At 37.8% G+C, this 20305-nt stretch overlaps 1 protein-coding gene and 1 pseudogene across 6 annotated transcripts in view; one reads left to right on the top strand and one right to left on the bottom strand.

Annotated features, from left to right (window-relative positions):
• Positions 1 to 20305, bottom strand: part of NSD3 (nuclear receptor binding SET domain protein 3) — a 108225-nt gene that overhangs the window by 38750 nt on the left and 49170 nt on the right. For all 5 annotated transcript variants that reach the window (XM_079908953.1, XM_079908952.1, XM_079908954.1 and 2 more), the window contains exons 5-8: positions 9540 to 9694; positions 7519 to 8034; positions 5257 to 5383; positions 1663 to 1763 (exon numbers count right to left, since the gene is read on the bottom strand). In XM_079908953.1, coding sequence (XP_079765079.1) covers positions 1663 to 1763; positions 5257 to 5383; positions 7519 to 8034; positions 9540 to 9694 — 899 coding nt within the window. The remainder of the gene's footprint in view (positions 1 to 1662; positions 1764 to 5256; positions 5384 to 7518; positions 8035 to 9539; positions 9695 to 20305) is intronic.
• Positions 11362 to 20303, top strand: LOC307179601 (glutathione S-transferase LANCL1-like; annotated as a pseudogene). Its single transcript has one exon. The product of its transcript is annotated as a glutathione S-transferase LANCL1-like (transcript).

The following is a 20305-nucleotide window of genomic DNA, read 5'->3' as shown; positions in this document are numbered from 1 at the left end:
GGACCCTCTCTGTAGAGAGTGCTACAGGGCTCCATACAGCTGGAAGCTCAATACTTTTGCTGCTAGTACAAACTTAAGAAAATAAGTTTGTGATATTGCAAAAGCACTTTCTTGAGTGTCTTATGAACAGTGTCTTGATCCTACATTAGGAGAGCGAGATCAGAAGTTATTCTGCCAATGTTTATGTAAAACACGTGGTAATTTGAGGATTGAACCATTGGAATTAAAGAAAGGATGCCATTTGGAGGAGTACCTGCTTAAGCTATGAATTGGATTTAATGTTTCTCTGAGTGGTGAAATATGCATGTTGCAACACATTTTGTAAATATTTAAGGATTATTCTAAGCTTTTTAAAAAAATTTTTATTTTTTCTTTTACAACAAGTAAAAAAAACATACAACAGAAGTGCTTTTATAAGATACAATTAGTAATACAAATATAAAATCTTCTAAACAATCACTGGTATTGTTTTACTACTAACTATAAACACAGTGGCATTAACAATCCATCCCAGTTTTGTGCTCATTCTCCTTATTAATTTTAGACTGACTGGTCACAGACTGAATTTGGGAACCAGCTGGCAAAATCACAACTTCATTTTGGAAAGGAATACTGGAGATCTGCAAGAGGTTAGAAAGATTTTTTGGAATATAATTTCCTAAGTATGAAAGCTAATTATGATAAATGAATGACAAATCAGGATATTATTTAAATTTTTGTTAAATATTTCTGGAAAAACTGTTTTACATGTCTGATGATACCATAGAGTACCCACAAAATCACCTCTTAAGTTTGGAAGTTTAAAATTCTGAAGGAAATAATTTAAATAGAAAACTTCACATTCTTCCATATTTAAGTGGTTTTAAAAATATAAAGCTTATTGGAACTAATACTATTCACAATTCTTTTTGTTTAGTAGCAGCTGTCTGGGTATAAAACTGGATATTCTTTCACTTTAACAAATTAAGAAAAATTCTGACTGTGAATTTAAGTTAAAGGAGTTAACGATTTCCAAACATTTCTTTGAAAAGGTAATTTAATATGCCTATTGCTGTATTGATTAAACTGGCTGAATACCCTTCCGTCAAAATGCCCCTCCTTCTTTTTACATAAATAGTGTGTATCTGATAACTTAGTAACAGGTGAGTGCCATTCCACTGGGAAAATAACATTCCAAAAAATCTGTGATACCAACAGAAAAACCAGATCATCTATGATTATCTGTTTCTTAAATAAAACTCTTATAGGTAAATTAATTTGGTCTGTTTAAAAAATAAAAATAATATATACCAGCAGCTTAAACCAAAAATTAAAATTAAAAAAAAAGGGAACTCAATGATGGTTCCAAATAAAAATCACGAAAACATGAAATTATTTTGCTCGTAACTGAAATGTCAAAATCAATGTGAGGAATTCTTTAGAAGTCTTGTACCACTGACTTCCCATCTCCTGAAGCCTGATCGTTTTCTGTGAAAATGCTTGAAGCAGCATCACAGGGATGGTTGTATTAGGACTGGGCACTGGGATTCACCAGGACAGAAGCATTAGGTAGTCCGGAAAGGAAAGCCAGTGTGGGGGGAGTCTCTCTTTCTTTTAAGACACCAGCATAAGCCACAACACTCACAAATACGACGGTTAACCCTCTACATGTGGGAAGCCAACCTGCTCCTTTTTGATCTTCTTCTTTGGCACGACCTCAGTGGATTTCTCTGATTCGGAACGGGTTCTAATGGATCTTCTCTGTTGCTTCTTTTCTACTGAGCCTAAAAGACAATTCAAACGAACAAACAATAAAACCTCACTTGAGTAACTGACATTCAAGTAATTAAGATCTGACCAAATTCCTTCCTTTTCTTATCCATTACTTTTGGTCTTTTAACTATAACTCATTAAAAAAACTATTAAACACTTGGGAGTACATTAAAAAAATTGTATAGATCAAATTGTAAAAGTTGATGGGTTGAGACTAGGAGTCATAACGCACTCTGAACTATACAGATAAAGAGGGATTGGATTTTTAAAAATTGTAAAGTCAAACCAAAACAGCAGATAAACACATTTAGGTAATAATAATTGAAGGGATGAAGGGACTGAGGGGATGGATGAAAATGATTTTATTCTCAGTTGACATTAGGAATTAATGGTTCAAAATTCAATCGGTACTATGTATTTTGCATTTTAACAAATAAATTAATTCTACACGTAAAATGCTTAATAGTGCTAGGTGCTGGTTTTGCTATTGTTATATCATTAACAACCAAAGGGAAAAAAGCAGGAAAGGCACAAAAATGGGACTAAAACTGAATCATTAATTTGACTATCAAGGGACTTGTATAACTTAGAAATAATTAGTCATGGAAAACTAGTTGAAACAAATTATCAAGCTATTTAATATTAAATGGTGAAAAAAAGAAACTATGAAGATTTTTAAACAGTAAAATTCTTTGAAAGAAAACTCACATAGACCCCATTTTGGAAAGGATAAAACTTAAGATTGAAGGCTGCAATGTGAAGAAACACTAAGTCAGGAATGAATCACAGAATGATTCATTCTGTGACCTTAAGAAGGAATGATACCTTCAGCACAGCTGTTCTCCATCTTTTCAGTGCTTGGACCACCTAAACAGTCCTTGCTACATAATAATCACCTTGCAGAAGCTACCTCAATGAAGTGTTCCATATCACCTGTATATTTTCTGGTTTCATTGTTCTTGTTTATGTGGAAAGGGCTTTCCTCATCTTTGTTCAAAGCCAAAACAAAGAAGGATCCCACTACTTTTTGGGGGGAAGGAGTAGGTAGTTTGATGATAATGTATTGTTTCTGAGTTGTGCTTAATTAATTTCTAGCAGAGAAGTCACAAAATGAATGTGTCCTTTACTCTCACTCTTCTCCTTACAATGATGAAAATGTTAACTAAGACAACAGGTATCCTACCCTCACAGACACCTGAGTATTCCAGAGATTCACATTTCAGTATAGTCATCAACACTCAAGACCTACCAGGGAAGAGGAAAATGAAAATAGAACTGCGTAAAACAAACAAACAAAAAACCTTGTTTTGAGAATGACAACAAAATTGTTCTAGCAAGGGCAAATGATATTTGCTCTATTGTCTTACAAAGATAAGACAATGTGGTGACTCCGTAAAATTATTCTGAAAGCTACCCGAAGAACATATACATTCTACTACATTTAAAGACACTAAAAAGTATTATATTTATGTTCTAAGAGAGGAGAAGTGAGCATCTCTGGATTTGGAAAATAGCTTAGAAATCTGGTAGAAATGCAGATACAACTCCTCAAACCATAGAAATGTAGCAGTGCCACACATCCTATGTAGCACCTAAATTTACTAAGAAAAGGCTGGAGAATTCCCCATGAGTAGTTAACACCAAATGAGATAATGGTACAATTGGTTTCTGAAGGGAGATCGGGTCTCTTTTCTGACTTTTCAACTACTGAAGTTATTTTCGCAAGGAACAAAATGGTCATGTAAAAAGATAAAATATGCTTATCAACTACGGCTGGTAACCAAATTTAAACCAAGGTCAAAGCTTTAGAGCGCTCATCCCTAAATTAAGGCTGCAACGTTAATTTACAATCTCATTACATTATGTCTGCCTGAGGAAGGAACTGGGCTTTTTCTTGATATAAAGAATTATAACCTTCCACCTTTAGCTTTCACTAGAAAAGAAAAAAAAAAGAAGGAAAAGAAGAAAATCCACAGCAGAACTTAAATTGAAATGAAAAGACTACATGAAGATAAAATGTTCAGTAGCTGAGGGGCAGAAAAAACAATCTCCATTAAAAGTAAAAGTTTAATATTTAAGATCAATCTAATATCCTATGAAGAATTTACTTTCTCCCTAGTTCGGAGAATGCAGATGTTTAAGTAATGATCCTCCTAGTCTAAATATCACACTTACATTCAGACAAATTACTAACAGTTTAACAGTAAACAGTTTAACAGTAAAGAAAGATGACAAAACTGATAGACCTAACTACAGAGCACTGAGGCCAAAAGAGTCTTGTGGTATCAAAGAAGGTAACAAACATTTTCAATTATGGCTAATTAATGCAAAATCTTCTAAGTCCATTATTCATTGCTTCATTATAATTTCATTTTTTATACAGTATTTTGAAGTGATACAAGTTGCAAATCTGGTTCTGGACTTTGCTACTCCCTCCTTACCTTACTGCAGCTTCCTTTCCCAACTCATTGTTGAATAAAGGCATTCTATTTACTATGCCCTGTCCCATACGTGGCAACACCTTTCCCCATCCTGCAGCCCTTTCTTGAAAATAAAGGGCTGCAAGTTCTTTCCTGAATAATGATTGTTTTAATTTAGCTTTTATAATAAGAAGAATCTTACTCAAAATTTCCCTTACAAAAATACTTACCCCTTAGTGCCACTCAATTACAGGTTTGCCTGAGCTACTACTGATCCAAGATTACTACCTTGGGTGTTAAGACTTTAATCCTTCTAGAAAATTATTTGGTCACTTCTTAGATTCCAAAAAAAAATGTGAAAGAACAAATTGAAACAAACTCCTTCCTCCTAAGATTTCAAATGACCAAGTTAGTTGGTATCTAACTCTTTACTTAACAGCTGTATGCAGCAGTAATACTGTTATATAAACCAAATCCACCAGACACTCAATTAAGCTTCTATAAGATCCTCAGTCAGTCTCTTAATAAAAATTACTTTGCCTATTCCAAAGGCACGATCTTACTAAATACAGGCATTTCTTCTTTGAGCAACAATAATGTAGCTTGATTTTCAATTCATGGTATCTGTTAATCAGAGAAGATTATAAGAGAGCTAGGTCCGAACCCCTCAACTGCTGACATCTAGCACACCTAAGAATAATGGAAAGAGTGTGGGCATCTACCAATTTGTGTCCAATAGGGGATAAAGGAGGAAATAGTAAGAATGTGTTAATAGTGCTGGAAAATTAAAGCTGTTATTCTCATGCAGAGAGATCATCAAATGGTGCATCTAGTCAGATATGTACAGACTGTATAACTATAGTCTTTTCATTATAGAATCCTATTATTTAAATTCCTGTAGGAAAAATAACTATTACTATCAATAAAGTTCTCTGGCCCCTAAACCATTCTTTCCTATTGAAATAATCACTTTTATGATTTCATTTTTAAAATATAATTTGATTTTGATAGGAACAGAGCTGCCATGTGACAGTCAAGCAGAACCAAGAACTCCAATGGGAACGTACTCTACATTCATACCCACCTGCAGGACCAGATGCTGTTTCCGGAGATGACATATTCTGAGTTGCCTTTTCATTCCTCTGGTTTGGTGTAGAAATTATAAGTCTGTCTTGTCCCCTGACACTTATTTCTGTTTTGTTACCAATTCCCTTCAAAATAAGGCAAATTAAAAAATAGGTGATTACCAGGCAAATGGCATCATTGGCTTATAAAGATGCCTTAAGACCATCATAATGTGCTTGGATTTTTTTTTTTTTTTTTGCGGTACGTGGGCCTCTCACCGCTGTGGCCTCTCCCGTTGCGGAGTACAGGCTCCGGACGCGCAGGCTCAGTGGCCGTGGCTCACGGGCCCAGCCACCCCGCGGCACGTGGGATCCTCCCGGACCGGGGCACGAACCCGTGTCCCCTGCATCGGCAGGCGGACTCTCAACCACTGTGCCACCAGGGAAGCCCTGTGCTTGGATTTTATATGGTCTTTGATTGCAGTTAATTTATTATCTTAGCCATTATCAGAACAATTTTATTAAGTCATCAGGATGTACTCTAAAATGTACAATGAGACTATGTGGGGGAAAAAAACCTGTTTTCTAAGTCCAGATGATGAATATCACTAAAAAATAAACCTGTATCATCTAATTTTCTGTCAAAACCAAAATATTTTCTGGTCTGAATAGTCTCTCCCTTTACCCATATCACAGTAAGAGAACTATAGTCATTTTCATGTGGTAAAGTACCCTACTACAGATAAAAATATCAACACGTCTTTGAAAGACAAGGATATCCTTAGATTACAGAAGTGTGATGAAAATGTGCACCCCATAAGCAATCTGGAGCAGAGAGAAGGCAGGGAGAATTACAGTTCTGTCTCATTTTAGGTATTTTTAATGCAGTGAAATAAAGGAGTGATTTATAAATATAGTATATGTATTTTTAAAGCTTTCATTTTTAAAAGGTCAGTTTTATCTCAAATTTGATTTAAATAGCACTCTTTGGGGGGGGGGGTGACAAAGCTTGATTTGTGCATCCAAAAGCAGATAAAAACCAGCTCCAAGAATGAAGCCAATTCGCATTCGAAAAAGATACAAAGTATTTACTTGCGAGTCAAAGCTGTCAACAGAACCAAGTGGGGACTGTAACTTAAGTTTTTCCAAGGAGCTTCGCCTTACTGAAATCGGTTGAACCTATAGGCAGAAACAGGTTAACAGAGGACCCTTATGCTTCTCTTTAGGAAAATATATCACCAATGAGGTGCACCTATATTTACTTTAATGTGCATAAGACAACGTTAGGAAATCAGCACAGAATTCTTTAAACAGCACACATCCATGAGGTGCCACTGAATTTGGATTCACAAGCCCACAGTTGTGGTGTCGGCTGGGAGGGTAGTGAAGAGGTACACGGAATAGAAAGTACAAATGTTGTAAAAGAGTTTTAAAGTCTTCAAGCTAAAGTGTAAGCGCCCTAAATGGAGGCCCAGGGCTGTCTGAGGGAGGCATTCCGTTTGAAGAGGCTACTTTCACCCCGTTACACAAGCTGTCACCACAGTTCATTGTGACAGAACAAACACAGTTCTGGTACTTCTCTAAAATGTATGAGCTATCGCAGGTCAACATGAGCCAAACAAAATTGCTGGTGCAACCAAACAGAGCAACAGGTATAATGATTACAACGGTTAATTCAGATAACTGACAGAAATGATTTAATAAGAAGCATACTTTGCAACTAAGAAAAACTAACCACACAAACCAGAAACAGGCAAAGTGCCCAGTTTTATTCCATGATTTTAGGGAGCTCAGCTCAATTTTGGCTGCACAGCTCAAGATTAATCTAGTACAGATGGGGATATTACAAAAGAGAGAAAAAAAAAAGAAGAAAAGCAAAGCTTTTTTGCCTATGTCTTTTTTGCCCCCATCTTAAACAGAGTAAACTGACTGTACATTTCAAGTGCAGTGAATACAAAGGGTATTCAAATTATGACCTTGTGTTGTTTGGGTTTTTTGGGTTTTTTTTTTGCGGTACGCGGGCCTCTCACTGTTGTGGCCTCTCCCGTTGCGGAGCACAGGCTCCGGACGTGCAGGCTCAGCGGCCATGGCTCACGGGCCCAGCTGCTCCGCAGCATGTGGGATCTTCCCGGGCCGGGGCACGAACCCGTGTCCCCTGAATAGGCAGGCGGCCTCTCAACCACTGCGCCACCAGGGAAGCCCTGGGGTTTTTTTAAATGCCAAGGTTGACTACTTACTAGATACCTAGGTTCCCCCAAAAAACCCATGAGAAAAGAAGGTACCTTCGTTGAATAAACAAACTGATCGATAAATTTCCCATCTCCTGTAGCATTCTGAAGAGCAAACACTTGTTCAATTTTCACAACTGGAGACATGTTACACTTCTGCAAATCCAGGCTCCCTTTGTGCATTGTGATGGAAGCTGGTAAGGATTTCCTCGCAGCTGCCGTTTTCCAGGCTACTTTAACGGGAGGTGGTTCGTCCTCTTCCACGCTTGTGTGCCGCCTCTGGCTGTGTCTCCGAATTTCAGTACCTGATAGTGAGGAGGCCGCCTCGCCTGCACTGGTCTGTTCTGGCTGAGTATTCAGCACTGATCTTGGCCTTCGGGTTTTTTTAACTTCAGCCTTGGAGGCAACATTCTTTTTTGCTTGGGATAAAGCCTCCTCAGGCTGTTTATCAATGTAGATAAAAGTATACTGTTCAATTCTTTCCTCCCGGGTCATTTTCAACGCTTTCTCTGCGTGGGCAATGCCGATATCCCACTGAGCACGTTCTCTCTGAGGCCGGGGTTTCCGAATCTGTAAAGAAAGATACAGGCATTATGGAACATGCTTTAATCTAATAGGGACAGTTAAAAAAACATGTATTTCCCATGTGGTCTTATCATCTTTCCAGGTATGCATAAACATCTTCAGGGTCTTCAGTCAAACAAGGGAAATGTTCTAACTCCATGACTTTGATGAATCAGCGCTGCTATCAAGGACATGCAGGTCCACTCTTTTACAGTAAACCCTTCTTTGTTGCCCACTCTGCTGGACAAGTCCCTCCAAGAGGGAGTCGTCCTCCTCATGTCACATTCCTAAAAAGCTGGCAGTGATGATGGCAGAGAGAAGAAAGATTACAGAAAGGATAACTTTCAGGGGCCAATAAAACACTAACATTAAAGACAACACCCTAAAGCTCAGGGGTGCCACACAGACCACAGCAAAGCTAAGTAAGTGGCACAGAGCCAGCATTTGGAGCTGAGCGGCCAGCCTGTGCCAGAATGCAAACAGGGGCAGAATGCAGAGAAAGGGGAGCCCCGAGGAACACGTGGAAATCGATACAACACAAGAAAACAGGATCGTATGAGAGGAAAAATAAACCTGCATCACAGTTTCCAGAGTCCTGATCAGAAGACTTTGGATTGGCAAAACAGGTAAGAAAATTTTGAATAAAGGTATGTGAGATGAGCAAAGCAATTAGGAATTATCCAGGGGGTTAGACTGAGGTAGCCAGAAATTAGCTAATGAAACAAGGAGACGGTACAGTATATGTCAAACACTGTTAAACACTGTGAAGTGTTAAGTTTGATAAAAGTAATCAAAATCCTCTGTGAAAATATTTAGCTTAGAGTGAAAATATTTCTGAATCACCAGAGGCCCACACTAAATTAGTTGAGTTTAAAAATCTCGACCAGACAGATTATCAAGAGTTCATGTCAAAATTCTAGTATGTCCACCACCACAACAAACATCTTTAGTTCCATCACTAGTGTGACCTTGGTTGAACCCGCTACTTAAGGGTTCTGTGCCTCAATTTCTTCATCTGCAGAAATAGGAATAACAGTATCTACCTCACCAAAGTTGTAATGAAGATTAAATGGATTAATACATATATAAAATGCTTAAAAACAGTGCCTGTCTCAGAGTAAGTACTAAATATTTTTAAAACCTTACTTTCATAAAACAATTTTGCTAAATAAGAATAAAGGGGAATTAGGGGAAAATGCTGAAATAGGAAAAAACATAAAAATCTCTGACAAAATCCTCATTTCACTAGCATCTACTAGACTATGTACATTTGAATTCAATTCAAAATAGAATCCAAAATTGTATTAAGCAGATAAAGTTTTCAGTAGGACTATAATGTTGTTTATATGACATATAAAATTTATTGACACACAATGAATTATTAAAATTGAGCTTAGGGGACTAAAATAAGTCATTCTAATTGCTTGAATTCAAGTATGAAAAGCTCTACTAAATTATTAAGTCCTTTACAGTCCACATTCAATTGACCATGTTCCTATGTCATCAGTCACCTTCTGTTTCTCAGAGTGATTGCTGGCTTGTCTGGTCGCCTCGGCCAGTAGTTCTTCATACTGTTTGTGACCTTTGTACTCTCGGACCCGCTTTTCGTGAACCCACGCCCTCTCTGGCTGGTTGCTAAAAAATTGGACGTGATATTCCCGGGCACCTGTAAGTAAAAATTCTTATTAGCCCTTTCAGAGCATAAGCAGCCACATATACTTTGCCAAAAATGTGGACCTAAGCCAGGTTCCCTAGTTTACTCCTATTAAAACGTGTCATTTTTGGATCGTCCAAAGATGTAATCCAACATCTACCAATAACACAACTAATTGTTACTGTAAAAATCACCCCAAACGATTAAACTTGGTACAGCAAGTTTTAAGAGAAAAAAAAAAAAAATCAGAAATTCTGCTAATTGTCAGATTTGTTACCTTGGTTACACAATTTATATTTACTGGCCTCAAACCTTTTTACAAACAAATCTGGGTACAAATAAATAATTTTTCCTTCAAAAAAATGCATAACATATTTTCTTGGACTTTCAAAAGCCAATTGCTGGTCAAACTGCTTTTCTAATGACGAAAACGTGTGGCGCACAGACCTGGGGGTGGTAAGGGGAGGACAGGCTACTGAGACTCTCCCAGGGATCCTGCAAGGTCAAAACCAACTTCACAATAACACCAAGATGTTGTCTTTTTCATGATGTTGACATTTGCACTTAATACAGCAAAAGCAATGGTGGGTCAGACTGCTGGCATCTCAGCACAAATAAAGGCAGCGATGACACCAAATTATACTAGTGCCGTATCCTTCACAGCCATATGCTGGCAGTTACAAACAAACAAACAAAAAAGCCAGTTTTACTTAATATCCTTGATGAAGCAGTAAAAATTACTTTTACTAAATCTCAACCCTTGAACACGTCTTTCTAGTATTCCTTGTGACAAAATGGGAAGGGTGCATAAAGCACTTCTGCGCGCTGCAAGTATGAAGATTGCCTTGAGGGAAAGTACTTCTGGGATTGAACTGCAAGGTGAACTGGCCACTTCTTCATGGAGCATGACTAAGAGAAAAACTACGGTTATTTGAACTTGAGAATTTGGCAGGTATTTTCTCAAAAGTGAACAAGCAAGTTTGTCACTTCAAGGAAAACAGCTGATAGTATTTGTTGCCAATAATAAAATTTGATCTTCCAAGAAAAATCAAAATATTGGAAAACTAGTATCTGCCCCTATGAGTCTTCCAATTTCCAAATAATCTAAGAATTTTCTGATGAAGTAAGTGGTGACAACGAATGTGATTTTAAAAATATCTATAAAGGAATGTGTCAACATTTGGAAGATATGCATGCAATATTTTTTAAATGGCCAATGTATGATGTTACAAAGTCATGAAAGGCAAATGATCCATTCAAAGTGCAAGGCAGAAACCAAGTACAAAAAGTTTATTGATAGGATTTCAGATTCCATATTGCAACTACCCCACCACTTGCTGAGTTTGGGGGCAATATCAAAGAAATATACCCACAGTTATCTGAAAAGGCTATTATTAAAATACTCTTCCCTTTTCCAACTACACATCTGTGTGAGGCCAGATTATCTTCATTTTCTTCAACCAAAACAACAAACCATAACAGACTGAATGTAGAAGCAGATATGAGAATCTAGTGTCTTCAGTTAAGCCAGTCATTAAAGAGATTTGCAAAAATGTAAAAATACCATTCTTCTCAATTTTTTTGCTTGAGAAAATATTTTTCATAAAAACAGAATTAATAATATAACATACAGTAGCTTTTTAAAAATGAATTGGTAAATATTTAAAATTTTTCTCAGCTTTAATTTCTAAATTAACATCAACAGTAATAGATATAACCTATGTAAACAAAAGCATTTAGAGTCCTCAAATTTTAAGAGTAAAAGGGGCTCTGGGACCAAAACACCTGAGAACCACTGCTCTCTGGCGGTGCCACTCTGAGTGTGGTTCCCAGGGCAAACCAGTCTGCCACAAAACAAGCAGAGAAGGTAAGAGTGAGCATTTAGAAACTATGATAATTTAACATTGCGTGACATCTAGGCCCATGATCAGGGATCCTGTACCGTGTATTTTTTTTGTAAGGGGAGGCCTTTCATTTCCCAAATAGTTAATTTTATCGTATTTTACAGAAGTATTGGTCCATGGTGGACTGGAAAATTTTTTTAAAAGAGCAAAAAACTAGTCCTTTACCAATAACAGTTGAAAAACATCACTGTAAAGAAAATGTCTCAGGTCAATAGAGAAATGTGAAAACTGGTCCTCTTGGGGAATCCAAGATAAGGCAGGTATGGAGAGAAGGACAAGCAGATCTTGACAGAAAGTATGGGTATCAGCGTGAACTCAACTGACTGAGTTACAGGAAAAGGATTATATCTTGGATTTGAAATTTTTAAATTTTATTAGACATTAACGGGAGATTACTTAAGGAATTATTTTTAAACCAAATTAAAATTTCATATGTAAAATAGCCTGTGAGAAAAGAGAAACATACACAACTTGGTTTTCCATATCATCTCATCTGAGAAGAGCCAAGCATAAATTTGACTGTAATCAATCAAAGAAGGTTTATTAAAAGTCCAAGCGTTTTGGAGGACAAGAACAAAAATACAGCCTCAACTAACAGGTAGGTCTGGAGGTCAGGGTGATGGGTACAAGCAGTAGGGTTACAAGAACACAGGACAGGTGAAAGCGGGCTTCTCGTTTTGTCCCGAGGCCGCGGGGCTCGTTTCTGGCACCATGGCGCCAAGGGCCTCCCCAAATCCTTATGCCGATTATAACAAATCCCTGGCTGAAAGCCACTCTGATTCTGCTGGGATGACTACCGAATTCTCACAACTCCTGAACAATAAGATTCGAGAGCTTCTTCAACGAATGGAGAGAAGCCTAAAGTCTGCGGACACTCGGGACAGCACTGTTTACACTGGCTGGGCAGGTATTGCTGTGCTTTACTTACACCTCTAGGATGTGTCTGGGGGCCCTACCTACCTACAGATGGCACATGGCTATGTAAAGCAAAGTCCGAACTATCCGACCAAGCATTCCATCACCTTCCTTTGTGGGGATAGGGGCCCCCTGGAAGTGGCCGCTGCGGTGCATCACAAGATGAACAATGAGAAGCGGGCAGAGGACTGCATCGTCCAGCTAATTCACCTAAATAAGACTGATCCCCATATGCTCCAAATGAAATGCTCTATGGTCGAATGGGCCACATCTATGCTCTTCTCTTTGTGAAGAAGAACTCTGGAGTGGAAAAGATTCCTCAAAGCCATGTTCAGCAGATTTGTGAAACAGTCTTAACCTCTGGAGAAGACCTAGCTAGAAAGACTCCACTGGTGTATGAATGGTACCAAGAATACCATGTCGGGGCTGCTCATGGCCTGGCAGGAATTTATTACCACCTGAGGCAGCCCAGCCTTCAAGTGAGCCATGGGAAGTTACACAGTTTGGTCAAGCCTAGTGTAGACTACGTCTGCCAGCTGAAATTCCCTTCCGGCAATTACCCTCCTCGTGTGGACAATACTCGGGATCTGCTAGTTCACTGGTGCCACGGTTCTCCTGGGGTAATCTACATGCTCATTCAGGCCTATAAGGTGTTCAAAGAGGAACAGTCTCTCAATGATGCCTATCAGCGTGCTGATGTGATCTGGCAGTGTGGCTCGCTGAAGAAGGGGTACGGGCTGTGCCACGGCGCTGCAGGGAATGCCTACGGCCTTCCTGTCGCTGCACAACCTCACGCAGGACGCAAAGTACCTGTACAGGGCCTGTAAGTTCGCTGAATGGTGCTTAGATTATGGAGAACACAGATGCAGCACACCAGACACTCCCTTCTCCCTCTTTGAAGGAACGGCTGGAACAATTCATTTCTTGGCTGACCTCCTAGTGCCCACAAAAGCCAGGTTCCCTGCATTTGAACTGTAAAAGGAAAGTCCCCTCACTGCAACTCACTGCATGAGCCTCTCTATACATCAAACCCGGGCTAAAGCAACAATAGAGTCAAACTGTGTACTTTAGTTGATTTTTTTTTTCCAGAATATGTCTTTAGTTCAGTTCCTTTTTATTATTTACTTTTATTTTAAGATATCCAGGGAAATCTTAATTAACTTCAGTTTCTCCTAAAGGGAGGGTAGGTGATGTGTACAGTATTTTGAGAGCATATATGCATTTATTTCAGAACTTGGAGGCAGTCGTATTCTTTACTCAAGCTTATGAATATAACCATCTGTTACGGTTCTAAAAATGTTTAAAAGAAACTAAATGTAGATAAATACATGCTTATCGCTGGATATTGACATCCACCTCTTCCCTTTAGTATGTTTTTTATGACACTTTTATGACTTTGCTTTTCTCTGAGTGGTTGATTATGAAACGGGACAAAAATATAACTATATGCTTCCAGGTCAAAAATTGAAAGAGTTACCAACTGGGCTAGGGACCTAAACACCATTTTTCAGATTCACAATGCTTAAACTAGAGATAAACATACTTTCAAATTTGCCTCTTTTTGTTAGTAGAGCATCCAGGCTCTACAATCCAACATTTTTATCAAAAACTTCTGAAATGTGATGGTCGTTATATGAAAATTCTGATTTGAAGGTTATTTCTAGATAAGCTAACAGAAAGTTTGTTTTCTCCAAATAAGCTAGTATGTTTTGGAACTACTTATGTAAATTTGTTTCTTCTTTGGAATAACTGTAAGATCAGGAAATGAGATTTCTGTGTGTAAATATATTATGATTGAGTCCACCCTTTCTGACTGACCTTCTAAACTTTGTGTTTTACTTACTTTGCAATGACGATGCTTTATAAAGCGTTGGTTGCTGGGAAGAAGCCATAGGATATTTTCCTTCCTATCTGTCTAGATGTTGATCTTTTCACTAAATAGTAGAGCACTCTACTTGTTTAAAAAGGGGGAGGGGTGCTATACCGCAAAATCGCTAAGCTTTTGACAGGAATGCTGGTTCCTGAGAAGGTATTATCCAGTGATTATTCTTAGAACAAATGGCTTTTGTCTCTTTGCATACCCTAGGCTTTAACACTCATCCATTTCTGAGCCCTCAGGATCGGATACTGATATGGTAGGTGAAGAATCCCTGGTGCTTCAAATTCTGTACAAATGTTTTGACTCATCAGCTCCCATTCCTCCTTCTTCCATTGCTGACTTTCCCAGGCTTGTCTTTTCTATGTATTTTGACTGATTTTGAAACATTTTGCAGCTTTTAAGAAAACAGGCTCTAAAAATTTTTAATGTGCCTATTTCACGGCTCTCTCGGTCACAAAAACATGCTATTTTTATTGGAACTGTGAACCAAATCCCCACTGAGTACATGTTGGTTCCCGTGGATAGCAATCCCCTATTATTTTTCATTTAGCACCAAAATAGCTAATATTATTGGCAATTGCCTGACCCTTTAAAGGCTACTGACAGTAGGATCTAAAACACAGCCCACTGCTCAGTTCCCAGGATTAGCTTATTCCTCTGTGACTCATGCTAGCTGGGGACAACCTTGTGTCTCTCAGATGTGAAGCACTGCTGGCAAGCTCTGTGCAAGCCGTGCCTTTCTCGTGAACGTGTCACATGAACAGTGTCAGCATCCACAGGAAAGCTAATCTGCCTTTGGATGGGTGTCCAGCTTGAAAGAACAGACCCCATTTGGTTTAGTTAAACGTCTTACTATACTTTTCCTGCACTTGTAGCTACTATAGTTACTAACCAAGGGAAAAATAACAAAACACTTTCTCTTAACTGGAGGAGACTGATCACAGTGCTTCACCAAACACCTTAATTAATTCAACCCCAGGAAGACATCAAGGCAGGGAGAAGAACACTTTGAATAAGATTCTTATTCCTATTTAGATTGCTGTTTAGCTACTGCCATCCATTAACAAATTTATCAATACAAACACAACCCAGTTTTCATTTTTTTCTTTAGCTTTTTAAGTTATTAAACTGGCAAGATTTTATATTTGTGCCATTGTTTATTTATGTTTAAGAGCTCAGAAAGTTTGATAGGATTTTAAACTCAGGCAAAGGCTATAAAACTCAGACTAATACCCTAACACCATGGTAGAAACTGAAACTTTTACATGAAGTTTCTTAGTTTTGAAAGGAAGAGGGATCATTTCAGTTCTATTTCTGTTACATCATTTTTCCCTCAGATATTTTTTGGTTAGAAAACAAAACGAAAAAATGCACAAAACTGCTTCCCAGAAAACTGAGTAGTATCTTTTATCTCCATGTAAAGACTAGGTAGTGAAACCTTAAAACCCTGTCAAGCAGTATTCATTTATCTTGTCGTGTGCTTCTATGAACATCACGATCAGTTATTTACATCAATCCTATTGGTCCCATCAAGAAGTCAGTCTTTAATCCTTAGAGTCATTTGACCCTTTGATGTCACTTCCAATTATTTGGAATCAAAAGCCTTCACGGTAGGTAAAAGTGGCCATTTTCTCTCCTGTTACAACTTCCCAGCATGACTTAATTGAGAGGTGTACTTTGCTCATAAGTCCTCAGGTTAATTTGTGTCTGATCTTATAATGCCCTGCCTTCTCTTGACTGAGTATGAAATACAAAACATGAAGAGTAAACACTTATTCATCTACTCCTTTGGCTACTTGAACTCATCTATAATCCTTTGTTATTCATACTCAATTCTGACTTCACTGCTGCTCCCCCTAAATAGGTCAGAGCACCCCACTTCTGTATTGTTAAGCTGTAGAACTGTTTCTCTCCTACAGGTACAAATCAGAGTAGGATATTCAGGGATCCTACACCAATGTTATATAGCCATTTACTGGAAAGGGCTGGAATTGTATGTATTTCTATGTTCCGTAAAGGATTTGACTTAACTGATTCTCAACGAAATTTAATTAGAACTATTAAAAAAAAAAAAAAAATAGGACATAATCTGTTTCCAAAAGTCAGAGTTACTTATTTAGAACCGAACAGATAATCCCAAAAGACTTTGAATTATAGTTAAAAACATGAAAACAAAAACTCACAGATAACATAAGCTCATTTTAATCTTTATTTTCAACTTCTTCCTCCATTAAATCACTTACTACAGAAGAAACAAATCAAACAATTTGTCTCTTTGTTGGCACTTTGTTTCCTGCTGGCTGGAAAACTATATAAAAGAGTGAAATAAAAACCCAAAGACCTGACAGATGGAGAAACAAGCACATCTGTCTGTGAATAATGAGCTAAATTTCCAATAGAAAAATGTGGAGGAAACATTTTTATATAACAAAAATAATATAGGTAAAACTGTCCGGTTTTAAATTTCTAAAAATATATTGGGATTAAAAGTTACAACAGGTATAATGTGATACCATTTAAAACTCTCAGTTAAAAATCTTTACTTTCATATCTATTAATTACAATATGCAAAGAGAAAAAGAATTACTCCCAAACTCTTTTTCTCTTTTGGCCGCACCTCGAGGCTTATGGGATCTTAATTCCCCCACCAGGGATTGAACCTTCGTGCCCTGGCAGTGAGAGCACAGAGTCCTAACCACTGGACTGTCAGGGAATTCCCGGAATTACTCCCAAACTCTTAATAGTTGTTATATATCTGGAGGATGAGACTATGGGCAACTCTGCCTTCTGAACATATATAATGTATTGTCATAAGCAGAAAGAGCATTCCATTTTTAATTTTTACACTTAAAATGAGATCTAAACAATGAAATACAACAAAATAGACATGTGATCCAAACATCTTTCAATGTGCTCTTCAAAGAATTATATCTGTAAGTGTGAAAACTGCTAAATACGTTTTCCAATGCTGAGAATCTGACTAATAACAATACTGACTAATAACAGTATGGAAACCATTGATTACTATATAAAATTCAAGACAAATTTTACAAAGTAGTTTAGATAATAAGCAGCATAAAATGTTTCACAGGTATCATGTGTGGAACATAATCAACAAAATCAAGTTTTATACTGTGTTTCTGGTTTGTAGAAAAACTGTCAAAAAACTACTTCATTTAAAACTGCACGGCACAGCCATGCAATGAAATATTATTTGGCAATAAAAAGAGACAAAGTACTGATACATGCCACAACACAGATGAACCTCTAAACATGATGCTAAGTGAAAGAAACCAGACATAAAAGGCCACATATTATATGATTAGATTTATATGAAATGCCCAGAAAAGGCAAATCTATAGAGACAAAAAGTAATTAGTGGCTTCTTAGAGCTGGGGAGCAGAGGGGAGAATGGGAAGTGACTCCTAATGGATGTGGGATTTCTTTTTTGGGTTGATGAAAGAAGTGATAAAGTTAGATTGTGGTAACTGGTCACACAACTCTGGAAACGTACTAAACATCATTAAATTGCAGGCTTTAAAAGGGTGAATTTTATGGCATGTAAATGATATCTCAAGAAGGCTATTATTTTAAAAACTACTGCAGGAAAGAGAAAATTTAAAATATTATCAGTATGTACATTTTTCAAACCTAAATTCTCAGATTTCGGTTTCCTCAACAATACAAACAAAATCAGTTTTTCCAGTACTAAAGTAGGGAGGACCAGACCAGATTAATTCATAAAATAAATTTAAACACTTCCTTTGGAATACAAGATGAAGCATAGATTATGCTTTCATTTGTACCCCAGAAAAAAGCTATATTAGTAAGTTTTCATAGAGTAATTAAATGTGAAATTCTTTATATAATCTCAAAAGGATGCTTTCCTAAGGGGACAGAACTGAAGAGCCACAACTCTCACGTGATGTAATATCTTAGAGTGCTCTGGAGGCCCAGATAGGGACTTGTGTATTGTTTTATCTAAGAAGGCTTGTCCCTTTCTTCTCCCATTCAAGAATCACAGATTATTAAATGTGCAAGGTACTCAAGAGATTAAGAGTCCAACAGCCCCACTATATAAATGAAGGGGCTAGGACTGCCTCCCCCAGTCTCTGTAAATTATGAGTAGGGGAATTCAATTACTTTCCTTTTATTATACAGTAGTAGTTAAGAGTGGAGGTTAGGGACTAAGATTTCTTTAAGACTCTATTCACAGATCCCAAACATAAGGATAATAGTACCTACTTCATAGTGTCGCTGCTATGAGGACTGCTTAAGAAAATATACATGAGAATTGTTTGTTTTTTCATTTACTTTTTGGCCACGTCATGCAGCACGTGGGGTCTCAGCTGCCCAACCAGGGATCCAACCCATGGCCCACGCGTTGGAAGCGTGGAGTCTTAACCATTGGACCCCCAGGGAAGTCCTACAAGAGAATTGTTTAACACTGTGCCTTGCACAGGAGTGGACATCCAACAGTGTTGGTTTTTTTTTTTAAACTTCTGCCCCATCGATACTTCTAGTCACCCCAACCTTTAATCAGCAGATTATAGTGACAAGATGATTGCCTTCTGTATCTGGGTGGATTTCTTGCTGGATAGCACAAGAGTTACAAATATGGCAGATCCCGTCACAAATCTGACTTGCCAGACACTTTTTCTCCTCATAACAGTGAACAGGGACCAAGATAGAAAGTTTAAAATGAGAGAAAAAGAAATAGGTGCAGGGCTTCCCTGGTGGCGCAGTGGTTAAGAATCCGCCTGCCAATGCAGGGGACACGGGTTTGAGCCCTGGTCCGGGAAGATCCCACATGCCATGGAGCAACTAGGCCCGTGTGCCACAACTACTGAGCCTGCGCTCTAGAGCCCGTGAGCCACAACTACTGAAGCCCGTGTGCCACAACTACTGAAGCCCACGCGCCTAGAGCCTGTGCTCTGCAACGAGAAGCCACCACAATGAGAAGCCTGCGCCCCGCAACAAAGAGTAGCCCCCGCTCACCGCAACTAGAGAAAGCCCGCGTGCAGCAGCGAAGACCCAATGCAGCCAAAAATTAAATAAATGAATAAATAAATAAATTTAAAAAAAAAAGAAATAGGTGCAAAGTTGTCACAGACAATAAGGGACTCGACAAGTGAGTTCGCAAAGCAAATATCCAGAAATAAATTCCCAACTCCAACCTTCCTCTGGCTACTAAGCAAGTCCATTCCAAATGCTAAAATCTCAGGAATCTATTCTACAGGTTTTGGTCAAACTCTGGAAAAGGAGTAAAGTTAGAATACAGGTTTTCTTAACATTTATTAACATTCCTAAGGTAGGATTCTATGCCATGTAGCTGGCTTCAAACCATACTTCTATTTCATATTGAATTTATAAGCATGTCCCAGTAAATTTACAGATTCAAAAATGGAGTAAAAAAAATTTTTTTTCATTAAAAACAAACAAACCACCACCCGCAAAAACAAAAAACAAAAAAAAAATGGAAAGAAGGAGGAAAAAGGCATCTTGCAAAATTTATCAGGATGAAAAGCACTTGTCTGAGTAAAAAATTACTACCCACAGGAGTCAAAGATGAAATAAAAATGTTCAAAGAAAGCTTGGCCCAAATGTCTATTACGCTCATATACGACATCTCATTACCTATCGGTCTGCTTGCTCTTGGAGGTCAGATTAAGGTTTTTTAAAAAAAATAAGTGTGAAAGAAATTATAAAACAAACATAGGGTGTTCTAAGGGAAAACAAGGACCATGTCAGCTGTAGAGGCTCTCTGCCAGTTAAGATGATCGTAATTATTTCACTGTTCTTTAAAAACTGATACTGATATGTGTTTGGGTGTCAGATTATATTATCACGTATGTATTATATTCATAAACAACATTTTAGACTCACTTTTTTGCCACAACTTTTTACTAATGTCCATTTATGCCT

The sequence above is a fragment of the Stenella coeruleoalba genome, assembly GCF_951394435.1.
Source record: "Stenella coeruleoalba genome assembly, chromosome: 21".
Lineage (NCBI taxonomy): Eukaryota > Metazoa > Chordata > Mammalia > Artiodactyla > Delphinidae > Stenella > Stenella coeruleoalba.
The sequence above is the reverse complement of the archived record's forward strand: the minus strand, read 5'-3'. Positions and strand labels throughout refer to the sequence as shown.